This window comes from Prorops nasuta, unplaced genomic scaffold (assembly GCF_024137725.1).
Source record: "Prorops nasuta isolate Cenicafe-Biocafe unplaced genomic scaffold, Cenicafe_Pnas_1.2 PNAS00021, whole genome shotgun sequence".
Classification (NCBI taxonomy): Eukaryota; Metazoa; Arthropoda; class Insecta; order Hymenoptera; family Bethylidae; genus Prorops; species Prorops nasuta.
The window spans coordinates 3,965,381-3,988,341 of NW_027116818.1; the positions used below are offsets into that span (position 1 = coordinate 3,965,381).

General features: G+C 44.3%; 1 protein-coding gene across 5 annotated transcripts in view; it reads right to left on the reverse strand.

Annotated features, from left to right (window-relative positions):
• The window catches only part of LOC136780933 (nucleolysin TIAR), a 439,848-nt gene that overhangs the window by 189,035 nt on the left and 227,852 nt on the right, over window positions 1-22,961 (reverse strand). For all 5 annotated transcript variants that reach the window (XM_066739544.1, XM_066739543.1, XM_066739549.1 and 2 more), the window contains one exon: window positions 4,206-4,263. In XM_066739544.1, coding sequence (XP_066595641.1) covers window positions 4,206-4,263 — 58 coding nt within the window. The remainder of the gene's footprint in view (window positions 1-4,205; window positions 4,264-22,961) is intronic.

The window sequence follows — 22,961 nt, forward strand, 5'->3', positions numbered from 1 at the left end:
CACGTCACGCGCGGACAAAGAGAATACGGGATGCACTTGTCTCCCGCCACCGATCCTATTCTCTCGCTCGGACGATCGCCTGCGTGTCGCGCGCTGCTTAATCGTGAATTTCTCACGAGCATCCCGCATCTCTATAGCTGTCTCTCTCTCTCTCTCTCTCTCTCTCTCTCTCGTTCTCGGTACAAGCTTCTAATTGCTATATTTTTATCACTATCTGTGTATCTCTATAAATGTATATGCATGCACGTGTGTGTGTGTGTGTAAGTATTATATACTGTACCAGACTCTTTCTACTTATTTCAGACATATATATATATATATATATATACCTTCCCATATCGATCGCTGCCCTTTCTCAGTGCCCATCACGCGCCTGCAGACAAGTAAAGCAAAGCTCTTTACTGGCTAACTAGAGAAAATCCACCTGCTAACCTTTAGGTAACCTTTCAAAAGCTCGCTAATGCAAATAAACAAGATTTGCGTCTTGAAAAAATTACAGCTGATTTTTTCTCTCGCGAGATGAAAGCTGATTCGGGTAGATTAAGGAGAGTCAAAGCTTTGCGTTCTCTCGGAAAGAGAGAGAGAGAGAGAGAGAGAGAGAGAAAGAGGAGGGGGGAGGAGGGGGGGAGAAAACACTGTTTGCATTTTGTTAATAACGATATCAGGTACAGTAATACGTATAAACAGCAAAGGCGAGTGGCTTACGGCCTAACGGTAAAGGCTTTGCCATGGATAAACGGAATATGCGAGTAGAACTCACGGTGTATCCCTTTTGTATACCGAAAAGCCCTGTAAATACTGCTATGATTATCCTCCACCGCGATTCATAATGCAGGAAAAACGATGCTCGATTATGTATTCAGCCAATGAATGGATTAGAAAGAAAAACATGTATATAATCCTCGCGCGAAAATAGTCCCATATTGTCAAGTTTAATCATTTTTTAAGGGTATTCCGTCGCTCGTAAATATATAGCGAGTCGATCGATCCCCATGACTGATTCCTTTTCCCATGGATTATATTGGCACACGTGTATAGCTTCCCTATTACCTATATATATATGTGTCTTCGAATCGAAGCGACCAGTACCTTGTAGCAACTACGATGGTATTTGACCGGCTGAAAATTAATATATAAAAGCACCACTAGTGGATATTTGTAGAAACTCTCGCGAAAGTATTTTCGGACGAAGGAGAAAGTAGACGAGAGAAGTAGGAAAGTTCTTGGTAGAAAGATCGTCATCTTTTTCCTTCCCCTTGGTCGCGCTCTATATCGATCAGTTAATTCCGTGTTTCTCAGGTAAAACGAGAGACAAATCATCTCTCGTCCTCTGGAAGTACCGAGCTTTCGAGATTTCCCGACTTTCACTCTGGACTTCCAATTGAAGAAGTTTTACCCGATTAGAGGATGCGACAGTTGAAAAAACTCAGCGTGTCATATAATAGGGAAAATCACCTCGAAGGAAAGTTCATAAACTTTCCTCATTGAGCTATTAAATCTCTGAGAGCGGAATAATCTCGAGCATTGAAAATTCTGATCATTCGGAATAAAAGCTTCGGGGGTGAGAGAATGGTATAACAGACTTGTGAGATTAATTCCGCGGAGTGGAGGATAAGAGTAATCCGCGGGAGAGAATTAAGGTACAGTCTCGAGTTTTTTCGCAAAGGAGTATCTTTACATATATATAGCAGAAACCACATATATATCGTACAGAGGTATATACTCTCTCGATTCCTCGTAAGATCGGTCGGTGTCGTTACCTGTACGCCTAGTGCTCTCCAGGGTGGCCTGTACTATTTCCATCCTGCGAGGATACTATACCCTCGCGTATAAATCCCCTGACCGTACATTACGACTCTCGCGCAAGCGACCGACCTCCTAAAGTTAGTCTGGAAAACTGCCTTGGAACTGGGACAATTGGCCGTAGAAATTTCCACCAAGAGCTAACGCTGAGTGCGTGTCGTCTACAATCTATGCTTCTCCCTCTATCTCTCGGAGTATCTACGTCTCTTTTTGCTTCGGCACTTGGCCACTGGAACGATCAGCCGTCAAAACTTTACTTCGCCGAGTTCCCTGCTGCTGCTGAGGAGGGCAACCGAATGATAGAGGGTCGCTATAATACTTTCAGCCCTGACGACCAAGTAAACCCGCCAAAAACGTTACGATCGGCCTTATATGTGTGTGTATACATTGCACAAAATGTCCAGGCCTCCCATAGCAACATCCATCGACGAATTAAATTCACGCATTGATAATTGCCAGAAGCAGAAATGTTATTGGTACAACCGATTTTTGTGTGGAAAATTCGAGAAAGCTAACCGTTGGGATTTGGGAACATGTGTCCTTCATCCTGGATCCCGGTATATACGGCTGAGCGATCATCAGCCGTCAAAACTTTGGTCCAGCCAATTCCGCTTTTATACGGATGAGCGAAGAGGCGAGCCACAGTTGTGGCATGCGCGCAGGTGCAGAGTTTACTGGCAGGAGTTTACTAGCAGTCTCTAGCGGAAAAGAAAACAACTCGGCGGTGATGTTGCCCCAGTTGCGGAGCTCTCCTAACAAAAGAGACAGAGAGACAGAGAGAGAGAGAGAAAGAGACACGGAGGGATCCGAGGAGAACGGAAGGATGAGGGTTAAGACAGTAGAAAAAGAACGGAGCAAACTGAAAACACAATGAACCAACTTTTTTGCTGAATTTTCCTCTGCAAAGGTGATTCAACATTGAGAAAACCCGGATCTTCCGACAATACGCGCTATATATATATATATATATATATATATATACATAGTAAGAAAAATTACGATTTAATTACTTCCTAATTCTGTGATCGGCTTCGATAAAGCATCGTTTCGCCAATTTCAAACGAAGCGCTCTTTCCAGCCGCGCGTTCCGATAAGTAGATTTAAGTGGAAGAAGGATTTATTTGTCAGACAACAGCGCGCGCGCGCGAAAAGAAACGGAAAATAATGGAATATAAAATGGCGAAATCCTTTTAGAAAAAGCTCTCCTGTTTATACGCGGAGGAGACTCTGGCGAGCTGATTTTCTGTTTGTTTGCTAAATAACTGGGTGAGGTAGTGGGGGAGGGGGGTGGTGATGGTAAAAAAAGGGATGTGCAGGAGGTAGAGAGGTAATTGGCAATGACACGGCGCGTTGGGAGAACAAGATACGGGGACATCGACTGAGTCGGGGATGGGTCAGCCAGTCATGGCTATAGGATACCACGAAGACAAAGAAAAGAGGAAAGGAGGGAGGGGGGGGGTGAGAGATGTGGAACGGGGATAGAGAAAGCGTGTAGGGAAAGGGGATCGGGTCCCATGTGCCTGTCACGGTTTTACAAGTCCATAAAAAGAGAAATTTCAGACTGAGTTAAATATTGCTGCCACCCCTCACTGAATTTCAAACGTGCGCGCACACGCACTACCTATTTCTGGCTTATATGGATATAGATATAGCTTTGGGTACAATCTACTTTTTTTCCCAATGGATGTATGACCAGGTGGATTTCTTAAAAAATATTGCAATAATGCAACGGACTGAAAAGCTTCGAGTAAATTTCAAGTCTGCGAAGCGTACTACGTGTAACAGAGCTATACACATAGTAAGTAGGTTCTATATATATATATATATATATATATATATATCTACTACTGTGCTATTAGGTATAAAAGATCGAATAATGTTCTCTCCCTCGCACACAATCGTATAATCGCGTGTATCTCGACCAAAGGAGAAAACAGAGAAACTCGCTGGCGCTGGAGGAAGTAGTTATGAGAGGTCTGCCGATTTCCGGTAGTGTGCGAGCGAGCGCCTGTATACATATATATATATATATATATATATGATCCTCCGACTCATTCCGGTTAAGGAGAGAAATACCTAACGTATAGGAGAGCTTACCGAGTGACGTACGTTTAATACGTAGCCTCCTCCGACCGGTACAAAGCAAGTTATTCTTATATGCAGCGGAGAAATTATGCCAATGGAAGTTACCCCCTGTTTGTGCTTCGAGACTCGTACAGTTTTACCTATTTTATCCGCATTGCACGCTTTAGCAAATAATCAATGCTACCTATACGCTTTCCTCTGCCAAAAGCGCTCTTGCGAAAATTCACATGCATTTTATCTCTCTTTCTATACATACATATAGCTGTGTGTTTATATATATATATATGTACTTTTGAAAAATATATCAAGGTACTCACTGCTCGTGTCTTGTTTTGGTTGGTTACCCGGCGATGTCGCCCAGTTAACTTTCATTTCCTGAAAAAAAAAGAAAAAACAAATAAGTTTGTTAGTGAAAAAGATATATACGTGCGATTTTAATTATTTCTATGAGACGAACCGACGATACTTTTCGCGTTAGATCGGACAGTGTGGTATCTAATGGAACAGAGTCCAAAAGAGGAAGTTGAGAGACGGAAATGGGACACACAGAGGGGTATATCCTAACATAGCCCGTAAAGCGTGCTCTTTATGCATCGGGGTTTAGCCACTCGCGGCGTCGCGTCGCAGATATTCGATAGATAAGTAAAAGTCATTTCGACGAAATCGTTCTGGCTCGGTTAAGATGAAGATACTAAAATGCACTGCTCAGGCTTCTCTGCTATATATAGAAGGCAGAGGAGTAACTCGATGATATTTAACTCGGTATATGCAGGACTATCGCGAGAAAATGAAGAATTTCTCGGCGCAATTTTGAAAGTCACACCGTGAAAAATGTTATTCCTCGCTTGTAGCCGAAACAATTTGTAGATAATGAGCAGAAGCCACGTAATTCATTCATGGACCCCTAAAAAGATTTCTTCATGACCTGGCTGGCTGTGGCACGTTCAATAAAGAGATATCGGATAATCGTTGATCCCTTCGGTAGCCGTAAAAGGATAATAGGATAAGAAAATGTTTATGTGCAATCAAGATCCATATTTTCCTGCTTGACTTACGACGAGGCTCGTATTCCCCGGGTTTATACTGGACCAAAGGTTGCGGTGCGGTGGCGCTGGCGGTGGAATTAAGGTGAGGCCAGGGTAGGATGGAATAATAGGGCCAAACTACAGGAATAATAAAAGCATCACGCACGAGGTCGCGCCGGGAAAGAACACAGACAGAGTTAATGGAAAAATGCTGTTGAGGCATGGACGACATCCAGGCTATATCAGAGCGTGTTAATTCGCTACACACGGCCGGCCTTCCGCTGATATTGAATCGTTACTTTCCATTTCCTTGCTTGACATGCTTCTTGAGTCAATGTTGGGGACGTTGCTCCCCGCATGGACAACAATTTTCCTCCGGTGCAAAATAATAAAAGGCCCTGGTAACACACACACGCCATTTTATTCTCAATTAATTAATCATCATTCGAAAATCATAGGAAACCAACGATATTTTTGCTTTCTTCCAGAATCGCATAATTTCGATAATTGAGTCAACATAGACTGCCAATACCATCCGTTAAACAGGATACCCTTGTCAATTAGTGATTTACGTGGCCAGGCCAGTTCTAATATTAGCTATTGCAAAGGAATACGTGGCGAATTTACATTCGAGCTTGTGTAAACAGAGTGTATACAAAGGTTTCGTTAATTAATACAATTATTCTGATGGAGTTTGTAACGTTGTATTTCCTCAACATTATACAGAAGCAGCTGTCTAGCGTTTTGCTAATCTCAAAGGTTATACTCGAGCTACGCGCTCCAGTGTGATTGGTTACGGATTAGGGCAGTCTGATGGGACAGCTGCGGATAGATCCAGGTTCATTAGTTTTAAATTGGCTCATGGAGCAGTCTTTTGTGCATGTCCTCGCCTCGATCTGTACTCTCTCGATATGTATTATGTGGGCTAAGCACGCGACTGTTTCTATTGCAACAACGAAAAGCGGTATCTGCAAAGATAAGGTAATGACGCGTGATTTCTGCGTCCACTGGACTGGATCAGTAAAATAATAAGTCGTTTAGGCTGTGTCCGGTGTTTGCGAAAATCACAACTGGGTTTCTCCGAACGAACTAGCAATTTTATCGAAAGCCGGTCAACTGACAGGGAGCGCCAAGGGTCGTACCGCCCTTGACGGTCCGAATCAAAAAAAATCCACACGTCGATTGCTTTGATCTAGCGAAGAAACATGGTTGGGCCAGCTGACTCTCAACATTCGTTAGGAACACTGACAGATCGTTATAACCTTGTCAACTATTGGAGATGACTCTTTAAACAATAAAATCTAACGAGAAGTATATATATTTCTTAGTAGAAAAACTATAAAGGTGAAAGGAAAAAAAATGCAAATATAAAAGCAAATCATTCCATTCTGTTCCACGCTCCAACCATTATTTGATATTTCAGCATTATTTATTCAATCACAAAGCGAGCAGGATTTTTTTTATTTCGAATTTAAAACAGTGGAATAGGTAAGCATCCCCACCAGCGATTCTTCCACACCAGAAGAGTCATAAGCGAGATCGAGTAGCAAACTCCTTCTCTGATAAATATTCGCGACATTGAGTCGAGTACGGGGACCCTGAGGACCTGCAAAAGGAGGGAAACAGTCGTTTGACAAGGGGAGCGATAGCGAAGGGTCACTCCACTCTCGCTGGCCAACACCAGTTGCTGTACAATTCCATCGTTACGAGCTTAATTTGCATAAAATATTCAGGTTCCTAATGTTCCGGGATGTTATTGGGAGTTTTTTACGGTCTATATGGATCACGCATGTAAGTCTCCTGGTATTTGCCAGGAATTTTACAGCTCGGAGATTCGGTAATCGCCGAGACTGTTCCGTAGGTAAGCAGCGCAAGATTATTTAGTTTCCGGATACTTTCGCGCAACTACAAACCGACTTACCGAAAGTTACTACTGTTCTCCAGTTTAACAAACTTATCGTAGCGTCTTGATCTTCGAAATCCTAATCGCCCCTTCGTTTTCAATTTATTCAAAACTCGCCGGAATTAATTATAAGAAGTTGAAAAATCACGAAATATATCATTTATATTCCTTTTATTTTATTGATCGCGGGTAACCTTGTGTTTGTTATTGTTATATAAATAAACAATATGCGAGCTCGCGCGCTATTATTTAACAAAATCCATTTGGCAAGCTTTCCAATTGTTTATCGATCGGACGCGGGTAAAAATTCGCTCTTGTGTATATATATATATTCATCAAGCGGAAAATGATAGGAAATCAAATTAAAGAATTAATTAACCTGGCATTTGGTGGTTCCCATGCATCGATGGTTCTTTCGATGTAACGCAGCAATTATTTATTTCTGAGCCAGCGTTATTTTCACGGCTAGAGTGCATATATATATACATGTATAGGGTTGATTTAGCGCGACTGTTTCTAATAAGGATAAAATAGAGGGTGCGGAGGAGGGGAAAGGGGAGAGCTACCGTAACGCGATTTCGCTGTCCCGAGTTAACGTAGACGCGGACTTTTCGGGAGTTTATCAGAGGAACGAGGTAGATATGGCCAGGAAGGGACGCGAATGAGGGTGGCTGCGATGGTAGAGGGTACGTGTGGAAGAAGGCGGCAGGTAAGGCTGAAGGAAGAAACCGCGCGCACGGCTATGAAAGGGGCGCAAGGATAACGAATAAGGAGCAAGGAATAAGTAAGTAAGCGAGTGACTATATGCAGGGTTGGTGGGAAGTAAAGTAAGTAAGTAAGCAGGGAAGCAAGCAAGCAAGGAAGCAAGCAAGCAAGTAAGTAAGTAAGCAAGTCTAGTAAGTAAGTTAGGATAGGACGAGGGAGTGCCCAAGACGGCCGGTACGTGAACGCGGGGCCCGCAGTGTGTCTGCAGCAATTTGCAACTTTTAATAGTTAGCCCGGGTTGCGAGGTCGTCTCACGGCCCAGAGCCCGTTGTTTTATAGTTTACACACGAGCAAAATAAGTTTATATGTCGTAGTTCTAAACAGTTAATGCATACGCGCCTTATGCCTCCCCCCCGTACCATATTTATATATTAAAGAGTGAAGTTTTCATCCACATCCCGCCACGTCGTCTCTACTCTCTCTCTCTCGCACTCTCATATATAAATACATATTGTAATATGCATTTTTTTTTCAAGTTCTACCTTTAGCATCTGACCCAAGACCAAGCGCAGAGAGTGTGTTTTTCATCTCGCCCGACCAGATTTATCAGGATTATCTGGAAAAATTATCATCTTCTAGAGTACTTCCGAAGGAGAGCATATTTATTCAAACTGAAATTAAAAGCTTATTCCTCGGCGTCATGAAAAATGATTACCAAGCTGAAAGCACCGAGTTCCCAACTGTAATTCTGGCACGTTAATTCCACCGGGTTCTTAAAACCATTTAATGCCTCTATCGCATCATATCGAAGTTGCTCTTCTTCTTCCTCTGGTTTTTGGCCGATGTAAGCTGGCTACAGTAAAGTTTTAGGGAACTATTAACGTTACGCATTTAAGCGCGAGAGCTATAATACAGATGGAGGTTTTGTTTAAAATTATAATGGAGCGGAGGGTTCAGAAGCCCGAAGCCATATCCCCCCACCCCTCTTACCCCTCCCCCACATATACCATACCGCGCGTGCATTCTGCAACAGAATGTTTACCGTTATCTTCGGTTTCTGCGGCCGGCCAAAGTATCGAAGTACCTACCGGATCTTCCTGGCCTGGGCTCGATACTGGCGGAAGGCTTAAGTAGCGCGAGGGGAACGATTACATATTGCACGGATGTGAAGCTTGAATTATGGCGAAGCAGCCAGGAAATCGGGCAGAAATTGCAAGCTGCTGCACTTTTGACCTTAGCAGCGGCGCGCGCGTGGCCAGTCGCCTAGGCAGAAAAGATATTTATTGTCCTATTATCTTGATTGATACGCGCGGTCGACTGGCCACTGAGCTACTATCTCATATATCCTACCTTTAATGGCGGATACCAGTTTCAGACTCGATTCTCCCTCTCTCTTGCTCGGACATTCACTGTCGAGACCCAATGAGATCTTTTTTCGACTTTTCTTATTCTCCAACCACATGGCGCCATTAGTAGCTCGACCACCACGTTTCTCGCCTGCTGCGGTAATAACTCAAGAAAATATTATCGCGCGACACGTTCCTCCAAACTCTTTGTTTTCTTCCAGTCTCACCCCCCCCCCCCCTCCCTACAATATAGGATCGGCTAACACGCGTAAGCTGTATCGTCCAAGCTACCCGAAAATCCTATTGCTCGGTCTCCCGCTGTCGTTAATTACCTCCGAAATCCGATATCGATTCAATACTACTGCATGAACCTAATTCACGGTACGCTTATCGCTCTATGTACATACATACATATATATATATATATATATATTGTATATAATCTACTATTCTTGATTAGGACCGATTTATACCAATTTATTCGACCGTCCGAAAATTTGCGCGGCTAACCAAACGCCGCCTAATTACGTCTGCCGTACTAATAAAATCTCGCTACGGTATTCCAAAGTACCAAAACGCTCCAGTGCCGATGCACCAATAACAAACGTACATGTATATGTTTTTAGCAAACCCATATACTTCCGTGTTGAGAATAAAAGTCGTATCTACAATTTTTCTCAACTAAATCTTCATCTTCCCTCCAAGTATATACGAATACTCGTGAGAATCCGATATCGCATCTGGTCTTTCTCAATAACAATTTACATCGTACACCTTAAACTTTATTTGAATTCTTAAACGTTCGATTATTTCGAAATATCTTGGAATATATAAGAAGCAAAGAGACTTTATTCCCGATAATAAACTGCGCTTGATAATTAAAAGAATTTTTTCTCTAGTTTAGCCGAGGGATTGCGAGCGTGTGGCAGAGGAGGATGCTGGGTTTTAGGATCGTCTCTATTTATTCATTGACCGAACCATTTACCCGAGACTCCCGCAACAATGTCGGCGGCTCAGCGTCGTTGTAGCAAGTTTCCTTCCGCCTTTCTTGTTCGAAAACTTTGCGAAACAGCGTGAAATCCCCGGTGCACGAGGCCAGGTGCGGGCGTTTGTTTCAAATGCGGGTGTTTAGGTTGGAGGCGATGGAGCGTTGTAAGAGTACGAGTGCGCGCTCCAGTGTTGTCTGTATAAGGAAGAGGAGGGAAGCGGATCGAGGAATGAGTTGGCAGGGGGTGTTGCTGCTGCTGGAGGCTGACAAGGAGCGCGGCGAGGTTCGCCAAGGCCAGAGGAACCAGGGGTTGGTATCAGGAGGGGGGGGGGGGGGGGGGTATAGGAGGAACATCGCGATGTTCAAGTCTCGCCCCGTTGTTGATAGTCGCGTCGGTAGCTGCACTATTTGTACCGGTGAAATTCGAGTTAGTATTGGTGAGCTTCGCTCGCTTTACCGTAGAGACGTTGGAATACTTGGCTGTACCGCACTAACCTATGATATATGATTATGCCGCATACCCTCCCTTCCTATCTTATTATGTATTACCAGTACGCCGCGGTGTATGGCCACCATCCTCCCTACTATGCAGCAAAGCAACCCTTCCACCACTCTTTCCCTCCCATCCTCGCAACATTCAAGTATCTCCGTTTGTTTTCTATCGAGGAATCCTATACACGCTTTATCAGACACACACCTGTATAAAGAATTTCGTGCGGAGCCCGCAAGCCGATATTCAATAATCGTAAAATAGTCGAGAGAGAAAGAGAGAGGAAGAGGCATTGCTATATATATATACTTTCCCCCAGATCGTATGCTTTATTAATCCATTCACATGTCGAAGTCTCTACCACCGATACGACTATCTTACGTTCTTTTTACGAGCACTCACTCGACGAGTCGAATTCCATTATTTACAGAGACCGCTGATTCCAGTGGTATATTTATTGGTCCGATTATTGACTCACGCGTATATATTCTTGAAATATTCTCCATGAGGATTTATCGCTTATCAGCCGAGACGCAGTCACGCTTCGAGAAATAAGAGCACACGCGAAGCAATAACTATAGAGGTGTATGTACAGGTCGCGTATAGGTGGACGGTGAATATTTGTCGAGAGAGAGAGAAAGAGAGAGCGGAGGGAGGAGGGCTCATGGTCCAGGACCATTCGCTAAATAATAGAGGAGAGCAATCCTCGTAAATCGTTTCCGCAAGGATGCTCTCACGCATCGTTCGGTGGAGAGTAGCGCGCGGAGAGGTTCGCACAGCACACACACACACACCCGAGTAATTTCCAGGCGAAAACCGTGCCAGTTTGATCATTGTTTTTTGCATGAGGGGACAGCGGCCCAAGATGCTCATCTTCTTTTTTAGAGGATTGCTCTGAGACGGTCGTAAATTTAATCATGATCCGAGGGAGGGGGTGAAATAGAGATAGTGGCATGTGGGTGTAGTGCAGGGAGCAGGGGGAGGGGCGAGGGTCCTCTCCGGAGTGAATTTCGCTCATGACTCTGTCAGTGACCCGCGCGCGTAAAACGCAGTTTAGCCATAGTTGAGACGGCGCGGCGCGCGCGGCAACTGGCGCCATGCGATGCGACGAGCATTCCTGCTGACAGAAGGCAGAGGCACGTACGCGCGTTAAGGTTAAGCAGGGCGAGGGGGGAGGGTATAGGGGGCTGAGAGGTCTCTCCACACGCTTTTGGCAGCCGAGTCGCTCGCTACTCGCTTCTCGTCGTCGGGACACCCCGCTAGAATGTCTTCTTCCCTTCAAGTGGCTTCTCCTCTCGTCTCCGGAAACATTCTAAACGCGTGCAGGCTCTCGCGACCCCCCCCCCTCCCCTTCTCCCCAACAACCTTTCATCCCTCCTCTCTCTCACGCGATACGATACGTATACCACCCGTGCCCGACATTTCCCCAAATATACGCTGAAAACTTTTGCCCACGAATAACTCGGCTATCGCGACTCCGAAACTACTTTCTCTCTGCTCTGCGCGAGTCTGAAGAGGCCATAAATCCAATTGAATACGTATCTGCTATTATAACTCGATAATCGAGCACGATGTTATAACAGCGTAGCGAGATATTAAACTTCCGAGGAGTTGCTTAAGTGACTTCTCCAACAGCCCTTGGGGTGTTTTAAGACCATTACGTAAATTGTTTTCAGTAATATTCTATAACGAATTACTTAATGCACTCTATTATTAAGCTATATATACCTGACGAAATCGAGACTATACAGTCGTGCGTGTACACCGCGTTCATCGCGCATCTTCCCCAGGATTTTGTTTATTCATCAGGAGTCTGGGTCAATCGCTAGTCCGGCGAGCTCGAGAGGAGTGGCAAGGTGATTGTTGCGGGGAATGCTCTAGGGCTGCGTAAAACAGACTCGGCTCTCTGTACAACGATGATCCTGAAGAGTCCAGTGAGGAGCGCGCGCGCGCACGCTTGACGTTCTTCGTTTCCGTGGGATATTGGCGAATGTATTGGAGGAGCGCGGAACAGTGGTTCCGTGTGTAGGAGAGATGCTGTTTAAAACATTCCGGTGTAGGTAGGTACCTTAAGGAAGGATTCTTTCATCATCGAGGGGACGATGCGCAGCTGCGAGAGATGAGGAGATACTGACAGTATAGATATAACTCCTTTGTTTCACTGCTGCCTTTCAAGACAGACACCCATCCTCCCGATTCATCCCATTCCCCGATCCTTACCGACGACGTCCTTTCCTTCCCGTTCTCTTCGGTTCCCATCTTTTGGCCTCCCTTAACGCGCAGAAAGGACGACGACACCCTCGGTGCTTTGACTGGCGTCGTCGACACGGCGAACCTAGCTGGCGAAATGCAGCAGCTGCCGAGTCAAACGGCAAATTCTTCCCGTCGATATTTAAATTCCGCCTTGGCAAGACAGGGACGAGCACGACACTCGACGAGCTCATGGTCTTCGCTTCTCTGACTTTGATCCCGCTGGTAATTACATTCTTTCACTTGTCAGGAGGAGAACGCGCCTTTGCTCCCTCAAAATCCTACCCTCCACCCTCTCTTCTTCTTCTTTTAACTGAAAATCTCGTAGCCCTTACCCTGCGCCAAGACACTGTTATTTCGTTACACCCGCCGAATTTAAAAATGCCAGACTAAACCCGATGCATATTTAATATTAATTTTATCTAGAGTGACGCCGGATCGATACTCGAAGCATTTTTGCCAATATTGAAAACTGGACTAGTACAGACTATATATGTATACGTATATATTTGTATAGTATTATACGTGGAAGCGTGCCTCGGGCTGCTGGATCAGAGCTAGACGTCAGTTAAATTGGGACATGTTTTTGATGTAAGGTAAATTAGAGGGTGCATGCAGGATACAGGCTAAAAATACGATACAAGGAAACGAATCATAAGCAGGGAATTAAATATAGTATATGTGACCTAGGGGGTTATTGGGATACGTATAGAGTAATCTGCTCTCTCTCTCTTTCTCTCCCTCTCATTTAAAGTCTTCCCAACGAAATAAGAAGATCCATGATACTCCCCCGAAGGTTTGCTTTGACATCTTACCAGTATACAAGTATTATACCTTCGCCAATTTATCAGTCTCCATTCTTATTTATTCCTTACTCATTCTATATAGCACACAGTACACGTATATAAGATTAAAACTTTACACTATTATAACTTTCTCCATTAAATCTTATATTTAAGAAAAAAAAACCTTTCGCCTATATAATAGAGATTTGATTCAAATTTGATAAAATGGACAAAGTAGCATGTAAGAGGGTCAAACGTGGAGGAGGGATATTTTCGTGAATGTCACCAAATTACTTTCCACGGAGGATATTAATAATAAAATTAGGAGGCGGAAAGCGAAAGAGGGAAACGGCGCGATGCTGGGTGAGAGGGCCTCTCGGGTATTACGGTTGTCTCCTCGAGTACAACCTTATGAAGCCTTTTCCGAGGCTTCGCAGCAAGAGGCTGTTTTGTCGCTACCGATGGTACATCTACCACTGCACGGAAGAGCGTTGAAAGTTTGATGAAAAATGGCAGAGAGGCTGAAAGATTGAGGAAAGAATAGGAGGCGAAACGTGGCGTGGGAGTCGGTGAGAGAGTACGTATATATGTATAGCGGGCGTCATAGGCGCGCTCCTGCCGCTGCTCTGCTTTTTGACTGTGGCCAATGTGACGTGGTTGGAGGGGCGAGGGGGGGGGGGGTGGTGGTGGAAATAACGTGGTGGATATGCACGGCCTCTTCTCGCGAATTGCAAGGGAGAGAGAAGCTAGATTGACGCGAATATCCGTACTCGCTGCTCAATAAAACACGCGAAACAAAAAGCCATCGTAAAACATCGGTTTAAAGTTTCATGCGAGCCTGCCCAGATGCTTCCCTCGGCTTTTTTCCCCGCTTCGACCTCACCTGTTCCTGGCACACTCCTCCTCCCTCCTGCAGCGTCTCCCGTGATGCTTCTTCCGCCACCGGCAGACTTTATCATGGAAATATCTTCTGGAATAAAATGCCCGTACTCTGCGTATGCTGGTTGCTTCGCAATCTGACAAGTAACAGGCTGATTCGATTCGATTCGATTAGTTTAAGAGCTTTCACGTTTCAGGGCTGGCCATCTGAAATTGCCGATCGCGCGCAAGATATATATTTCTCTGTTGCTCCGGTCTGGAAATGAATATTGATGCATCTTTTAGCAGGCTGCTTCTTGACAGTAGCAGTTTGTAGAGCGCGAGCGCCATCCCGTAGCCCCAGTCTAGCGAACGGAACACTCTTCCAAATTGATTCATCGATCTACGGCCGAGTGATTGATTCGGAAAGTTCTTCGAAGGTTGAGCAAGCTGTAAACAGATCTATCGCGTTTCCCATATAAAACCGAGCGCGAGTCAATTCTCTCTCTCTCTCTCCTAAGCGCTTATCTCGCCGAGGGAACGAGGAGCTGAATTTGGAAAATAATGGAGTCGCGAAAGGGTTAATTCTGGGGATGATAGCAGAGCGCCAATGAGGCTGTTAAAAAACCGGTCATGTACTTAAGCTGGGAGAAGCTTCTTTGTCCTGGAAACAAAAGAAGTCTATCTCTAATCCCGCGGGAGCTTTTCTAACTAGAGGAGGCAAATGAAGGAGATAAAGCCTCCGAAAAAAAAAGAAGGAAAAAAAACTGCTGCTTCCTATGGATTTGACCTAAGAGAAGGTGAGCTCTTGCAAGTTCTTTGTCTGCAAAATTAAATGATAAAAACACGACGGACGCCCGCTCACTCGCTTCCGTATCGTCTTGGTTTCCTCATCAGCACTTCTATTCACCTTATTTGTCGTCTCTCGCGTGGCTCACCTCACCCAAACACCTAAACTCGTCTCTCTCTCTCTCCCTCTCTCTCTCTCTCTACATCCTAAAGTCGCGTCCTATTTTAATAAGAGATTTCACCAAAGAGCACAAGAAGCCCGCCACCCAACCCAACCCCTCTCAACGTCGTTTTCCAGCTAACCTCCCGTTCTTACGCTTACGCCTTAATATCGTCGCTCGCGCCACGGGAAACCGGAATTACGTCATTAGTTTTATAAGGCGAGCGCTTTTGTCGCGCGGTACAACATGCCCGACGAGATGAGAAGATACAGAAAAAGACACTGCGAAGCCTCGATTATCACCTCTAATATTCAACTCACGAAATCCTCCGACGATTCGCTGCTTATTAAATTTTAATCGTCTCTTGGCCAAAATATACCGATTCGTTTGACAAATTCTCTACCCGGTTTTTAAAGTCTGGATCCTCCACGCGCGATGAACCAGAAATTAGTACACGTGCGTACACATGTGTGTGTGTGTGTGCGCGCGCGTGGGTAATAACAGTCCCCTGCTCCTCCAAGGAGCAGAGAGAGGCACATTTGTAAAAACAATACAAGTAAATAACTCCCATGAAATTGGATGGCCCGTGTATCAGACGCAGGAAATTCGCAGGAAGCTGGGGGCAAATACGTCTAAGGGAAAAGGCTATTATTTCGTAAAGGAGGCCGCGCGCGCTCAGATAACTCACGGGCAAACACAAATTTCATAAAGTCCAAAGCTATCTCGGTCCAAACGAAACGAAATCATTTTTCTGCCTGCTTGAATTCGGCGAAATGCGGCAATTTGTTTTTCTGTAATCACACTGCTCTCATCCGGCAAATTGAAATAAACATTTGGAAATTGAAAGCTTGCAATTATCCCTCGAACAAATGACCTGTATTTTCAGTATCCGAACTCTCTATAGAAGTACGGAACAAATTTTGCAGCCTTTGATAGTTTTGTCTGCTCCTGTTCCTGCTGCTCCAATGGTGGGAGTAACGCGTTATCGCCCGATCAGAGTCCCCCCCTCCCTCCCCATCTCTCTCTTTATGTATTATATATATATTATATATACAAATACACGTATATATATATACCTATAGATACACGGCGCCATCCAGCTAGTGAACACCTATTCCGATAATTTTATGCTATTTTATGGGAGATTCGCTCGCATAAATTTAACACGGTCGTCGCCGCTGTACGAGGATGGAATTATGAGCGTCGCATGCATTATTGCACCCAGCGCGTCAAGCTCACTAGGTACGTGCCTATCTCCATGAAACTTTCCTCTAAAAAAATGTCTCCCCCACTCGTACTTTAATTCCCATACATGAAATTTATCCAACGAATCTTTTGGCGATTCTCCAGACTCTTACAATTATCGATCTCGTCGACTCATCAACATTGTCATCGTTAAGAAAAGGAATGTTTTCTAGGGATGATATTCGAGAAGACTGGTCGTCGCTTCTCGCAGTATAATTTTGGAAAATTATAGACTCTCGTGTGCGGTATAGGCACGCACAGCGGAGTTTCGCGCTCGTCTGAGCTTAGTGGACTCAGCGTGGCAACGCGAAAGCGCGTTTTTCCAGATCGTACCGATTGGTCCAGTTGTGGAGGCTGCGCGGCCAGGCCAGTTTGACATTGGCCACCGAGCCAGAAGACGAGCAAAGCTCTGTGCTTTGCCATTGGCGAGGGGCGGAGCCAGCCAAAGCTTCTACGAGAGAGAGTATATACTCTCTCTCTCTCTCCCTCTCTCATACTCCCTGAACTTTTGCGTCTCGCTCGACCTCCTCCGCATTGCTCCTCTCTCGAGCGCGGGCTGCCTCTCTCCGAACTGGCCGCCGAGGCACGAAGACTCCGCGCACTATTTGGGTCACAATAACGCAACACTATTTTTTCCCCCAAGATATCCAGCTCGCTTATGACCCACTCCCAAACCACCGCTGCATCGATATTTTCAACTATTCCCAATCCCAACGCTCTTCCCCGATAGCCCGCAGTATACAGTGTACACACTCTCCGGGAGACCGGCGAGAGTATGACAAAATACGATTGTACCCATAGCTCCCGCTACGCTTCGCAAGAATACACTCGTGAAAGCTCGAAATGTGCATTGGCCAAGCCTGAATGCGTCTATCCAATTTTTATCAGGGATTGTTTGCACACCGAGTCGCTCCGGAGGGCTCCTGTAGATGCTCTATCTTTCCTATATATTTATATGTGTGCGTCTCTCTATGTCCTCACTCATTTAATCCATCAGAAAAATCGTGTATATTATATATGTTTTCCCTCGCTATTATGTACATATACTTCCACCTGCTTTATTAACGCGATTAGTTTTCATAGTTAAGTATGTGGAAGGAGGATTAAAGAAGCAAGCATGATTTTGTAGAGAAGTAGCATAAATACATTACAGCGTTATTATCTTAAAATGTGTCCGCGGCGCTACGTAAATATTCTCATCCGCAAGATTTTTCTAATTAATTCATAAAGAAAGGGAAGTACGCATTTAAGACAAATTTAGACCACTGCGTCCGAGGCTTATCCTTATTTTTTCAGGCTCAATTTTTTTCTCCTCTTTCTTTTCTCGCCCGCTTCCCTCCCCCACACCGTCGCTAATCTAAAAGAGGTTAATTTTGATTTACCGGCCATCCGTGTTAAAGTAGTTTCTCCGACCTGGTATTTTATTCACCGGCATCGAACGAACTTTGCTCGCTCCTGAGGTACTTTCAGCACCTAAAAGATGCGTGAAGGAGGGAGCGAAAGAAAAACGAAGAGCGAACCGATTAATAGTTTCATCCAGCCAATTAAGCTAATCCGCTTAAGAGTTGGCCAACTCACTACCAATGGCGAAATTTTTAAGCGGAAGATCAAATTTTATTTAATTAATTCCAGCGAATTTCGCAGCGTTAGATTCATAATTAGTTTGGTTTGTCAGAGGCGTTGTAAATAAAATTCTTGGTCAATCAAACCAATAGCTTGCTTTCCAGCGTATATATACAGCTATTGATAGCTCGAATGAGAATGGTCTTCGTCTGCTCGAGTAGTGCGGACTCGTAAAATAAATACTTTCGTCAAGCGGAGAGTTTAAGTTCGCCATCTGTACCGGTACGACAGATTTTTAGATTTATTTGCAGCAGTCCCGCGGTGCGTTTCTTTCTTCGTTAAATATATGAGTCGAGTGTAGGAGGGGGAGGGGCTGCAGTTAAAACCAAAGGAATAATTTCAAGCAGAATGGAACTTGTCCGATTATGATGATGCGAGAAGCAGTGGAAGGAAGGAAGCTTATCGCGATGGCAAGGGGGAGGGGGGGGGGGTCTTAAAACTGAAGATAATTTTAATCATAGGGGGTTAGACGAGTAGTCGTGTATATCGTCCAGCGTAGTATTGGTCTATTCGCGTCACGAGCGGATTACGAGCGATAAAAGCGAGACACGAGCGAAAAGTTGCTAATATGGGAGGCGATTTGGAGCGAAGAAACGGTCATTCGCGGAAAATAATCGAAAGTCGAGTTGGAGACATATTTAAGGAGGGCAAAAGTGCACCGAATGGTAACGTATAATGCGTGGAGAGTCCATCGCTCCGGGTCCAAGTTTCCGCACGGCGAGAGCTGGCAGTCAAGCTGCAGCTCTGCAACTTTCAGAAGCGATTCCTGCAGCGAAGCTCGAGGTTCGAGCTCCATTAACGGTATCCGTGAAGGTGTACGATTTCGTAGTACGGATCCTTGAGTAAAGGGGAATGCGAGTGGGGTGGTGGGAGAGGAAAAGGGGTGGTACTTATGCCATATATATATATATATATGTACACATACAGGCACGACCTAGAAACTCCAGCAACACTCTGCCTATTTCGACGTTGATACTCGACATCTTGCTTAACTTCGCGAGACGCTATTTTGCCAAATTCACATCCGGCGTATTCTCCAGTTTTACGACAATGAACGTAATATCGTTTCGCCGGAGGGGGGGGGAATTCCCCTTCTCCTTATCGAGGAACATACAACGGAATGCTTCGCGACGAAACACGAGACGATGCGACGCGGCGCAAACTTCGAAAGTGACGTTTAATGCGCAGACAGTATATAACTATGCTCGTATGCAGATATTATTTTCCTTTTCTCTCTCTCTCTCTCTCTCTCTCTTATTCCAACTGGATGAACAGAAAGGTAAACTATTTTTGCTGAAAATTGATGACGTCGTAGGAAAGTTTCGGTATTATATATATAATATATAGGGGGTGAGACGATGTCTCAGTGTAGTGGTACGACACATATATTCGGAGCGTAGGAAGATTAAGAAGGACAGAAATCAAGGTTGACACGTGTTTCACAGCGGATGTGTCCACTACGGGAAGCCGAGATACGAGAGAAGATCGGTAATCCGTCTCTCGGTGCTGACAAGCGCTCCGTGCTCTTCAGCCGACGAAAGCCGGCTTCTCTGAGCTTTTCGTCCTTGTCCATAGGGAAAGCTAATACCGAGTTTGCTGGACGTCATTTCACCGGCAGAAATGACACGGTAGGAAAAGAATCAAGCTTTGCTCGGGCGAGAAATGATTTTTTTCTCTTTCACTCTTACTCGCTCGCGGTGCTGCAGGCCTGTAATAATTTGTCGGATTTCCAAATAAGCGAAGCGAGCAGCGAATTAAATATATAGAGAGGAAAGGGAGAAAAATGAAGAAATTGCATTCTTGAGAAGGCTGGCTCTCAATTTTTAAGATTTCATTTGTATTCATGAACGAATCGGCTGTGAAATAAGTAGTATAAGAGGAGTTTTTCCCGACTAGAGGCCCCTCTAGCTCTAATTACACGTGGGAGCTAGCTAGGTTATATATATATAGGACGTGTGCGTGGATCCCGCATGGCCTCTCCGTCGAGATGTATAATTTCCTCGTTTAGGGCTGCTTTATCGGTAATGTTTTAATCGTTCCCGTAGGCGATACCAGCTGTGCGTTGTTTAAAACTCTTGCCCCGATATATATATATGTATAGCTACACAAACCCTATACAACTTTTATTATTATACTTAATGCATTCCGCGGTTAAATGTTAATTACCGCAGAGCCTCGAATTAATTTACTACGCTTTAATACGCGACAACAACAAAAAAAAAGAAAGAAAGAAAGAGAAAAATATTATTCATCGAGTGTGTGTTGTAATGAAGATTTATATATATTATTTGATAATCGAGCCTGCTGGATATAAAGCTGCCGTTTCTCTTTGAAATTTATGCACGGTCTTTCCTTATCGAATTCTTATAAAAGTTATGCGCGTGGATTGTGGAAAATTATAGCTTCTGTTTGGGAGCGAGCAATAAATCGGAATTAAGGACTTTATTCTCTTTTCAATGCGGATTAAATGTTCTCACCCCACTCGGCTATCACGCGAAGAAACTCCTTGTTAATACGTGGCTCCTGCGCGTGCTGCAGTTTCATGAATTATTCATGAAAATCGTAACATCTTAAGTGTTTTTATTTTCATTTCGCAGCATTGTTATCTAAACGATCTCCTGCAAGTATTACTCGCAGATTAAACGTCGTACATGTATTTATATGCTATACATGTACGATTCGCGACACCACTGCATTCGTGCGATAAGGAATAAATTATATTTCATTGTGTTCTTACCAACGAATCAATCTTTCGAGAGCCACTCTATACATTTATATACAATATATATATATATATATGTACACATGTATAGACTTTTATATGGATATAAATCGTGCCGTTGCTTCTTTATTGGTCGAATCAATCCAATGCTTCAACCTGCAGGAAGCCACTTCTTGGCGGATTAATTCCAGTCTTGAGTTAACGCGATTTTTATCGAAGCTTCCGTTAAGGGTCCAAGCCGCACTCAACCTGATGAGAATACAGAGCCAACCAACGTCCTACAAATTCACCCTGAGCTTTTTTTACAACGCGCGTGATCGCGAATAAAGGGCTTCACTTTGCTGAATGGCGAATTATTTTTATATTTATTTTTTAGAGTAACTAACTCAAGAAGACGGAGTAGGAGATGAAGGGGGGTGGGGTGGGGTGGAATTATCGCGAGGGAGGGAGAGAATTCTATTATACCCGGGGATGGCGTCTCGAGGAACTTTGCAAATGTACACCGGGTATTTCTGTAAAAGTACCTGGTTCTTCTATTGATTCGTCTCAAGTACTGGCCCTGGTTTCTCCAGTTTCTTCTCGAGTATCCCGGATAAGTGTTCTCCTGCGAGCACTCGCTGTATGTTTTTAAAGCTCAAGATCAAAACAACTCTTATATATCTATATATATAAAGAACACGTATGAAACTTTCAATTCTTTCAAGCTATTAATAAACCTACTATGGAAAGTTATATGGAATACGTGTGTAGTGCGTGATGAATTGTTCGTTTCGCTTGTCATTTTAATTAAATTAATCGGGAATGTACGTGAATTGCAGCTAACTGGCTAGGTAGGTGAAATGAAATTCGTCCTGAAGGAGAGGTGACAGCATGGTATAGGGATGATATTTAATAAAAGGGAAAATGAAAATGTCTGTATGGGAGATGGATGGGAGATATATATATAAGAAGAAGAAGAGAAGAGGGGGGAGAGAGAGAGAGAGAGAGAGAATGGATCATTCGAACCTGTCCATTTTCGCCTCGTATAACGTCCTTATTATTTGTTGTGCCCCATACATACCGTATGCGTTATAGTATACCTAAGGCACTTAACCCAATTAAAACATTGTCCTTATTATCCTTACGTATCAGAGAGATGTAGATGTAACAGATTTTTGCACGTATATACACGCGTACGTGCGGACGCTCTCGCTCGTGCAGGCTCCTACCTCATGCATTAATTTAATTAATTTTATAATGCGAGCGTGTAAAACGCAATTACTGATATTAACTTACCATTATTATTATTATTATTGTTATAAAAGTGCGCGCAGGGGTGTGGTTCGACGAGCTTTTACGCTCTTAGCGGAGCATCGAATGAGAAAGAACGAACTCGCAGCTATTACGCGAAGGAGAATCCAGCGTAGACAATGAGAGCCACAATCGAGATTCAACTCGTACATCTCTCGTGCGGTTATCTTTCTTATTATTACAGAACCGAGAACGCGGTTGACCACGGTGAGTTCAGGGCTCGCGGCAAATGAGTGAGTGAGTTTTATGTCTTGTACAGGCCATAACGTCCTGGTATTAGCATAGTACACGATCATAAAACCCCTTGGTGAGCACTGAGAACCGCGGACTACCGCCATCTCTATTTTCATTGGATACAAGACTTCGCTTTACAGCTCGTCCCACGTCCATGTTTTTCATGATAATAATTTGTTCAGAGTCATGCAGAGCAATATATAGTCGATTGGGGCAATCGTCGTGGGGATGGCGTTGACGATACAAAATAAGACGCGGTGCGTGCGTGGGTGCGTGCAGGTTGCCTCGCTCTATACATATATATATATAGGGATGGCCGTTTCGATATTCAATTCACGCTGGTGCGCGCCTGCACAGTACAAAAAGAGTTATTGCTGGTCGTTTCTTCGCTTCGTAACGACAGCAGCTCGCTGCGCTGCGGTATATATATATATATATATATATACGTAGAGGCGGGAGCAAGCATGGACCATCGCTACTGGGATTCGAGTGAGAAATTTCCTCTAATTCGGCCCGATGTGAAATGGACGTCCGGTGGTTCGTGGCCAGAGTTAAATCTCCCATATATACCACCCCATCGTATCGCGTAGTATCGTATGGTTTCGTGGGGTGTAGGACGCGTAGTGTGGCGAAACATCGCCTCCATATATATATATATA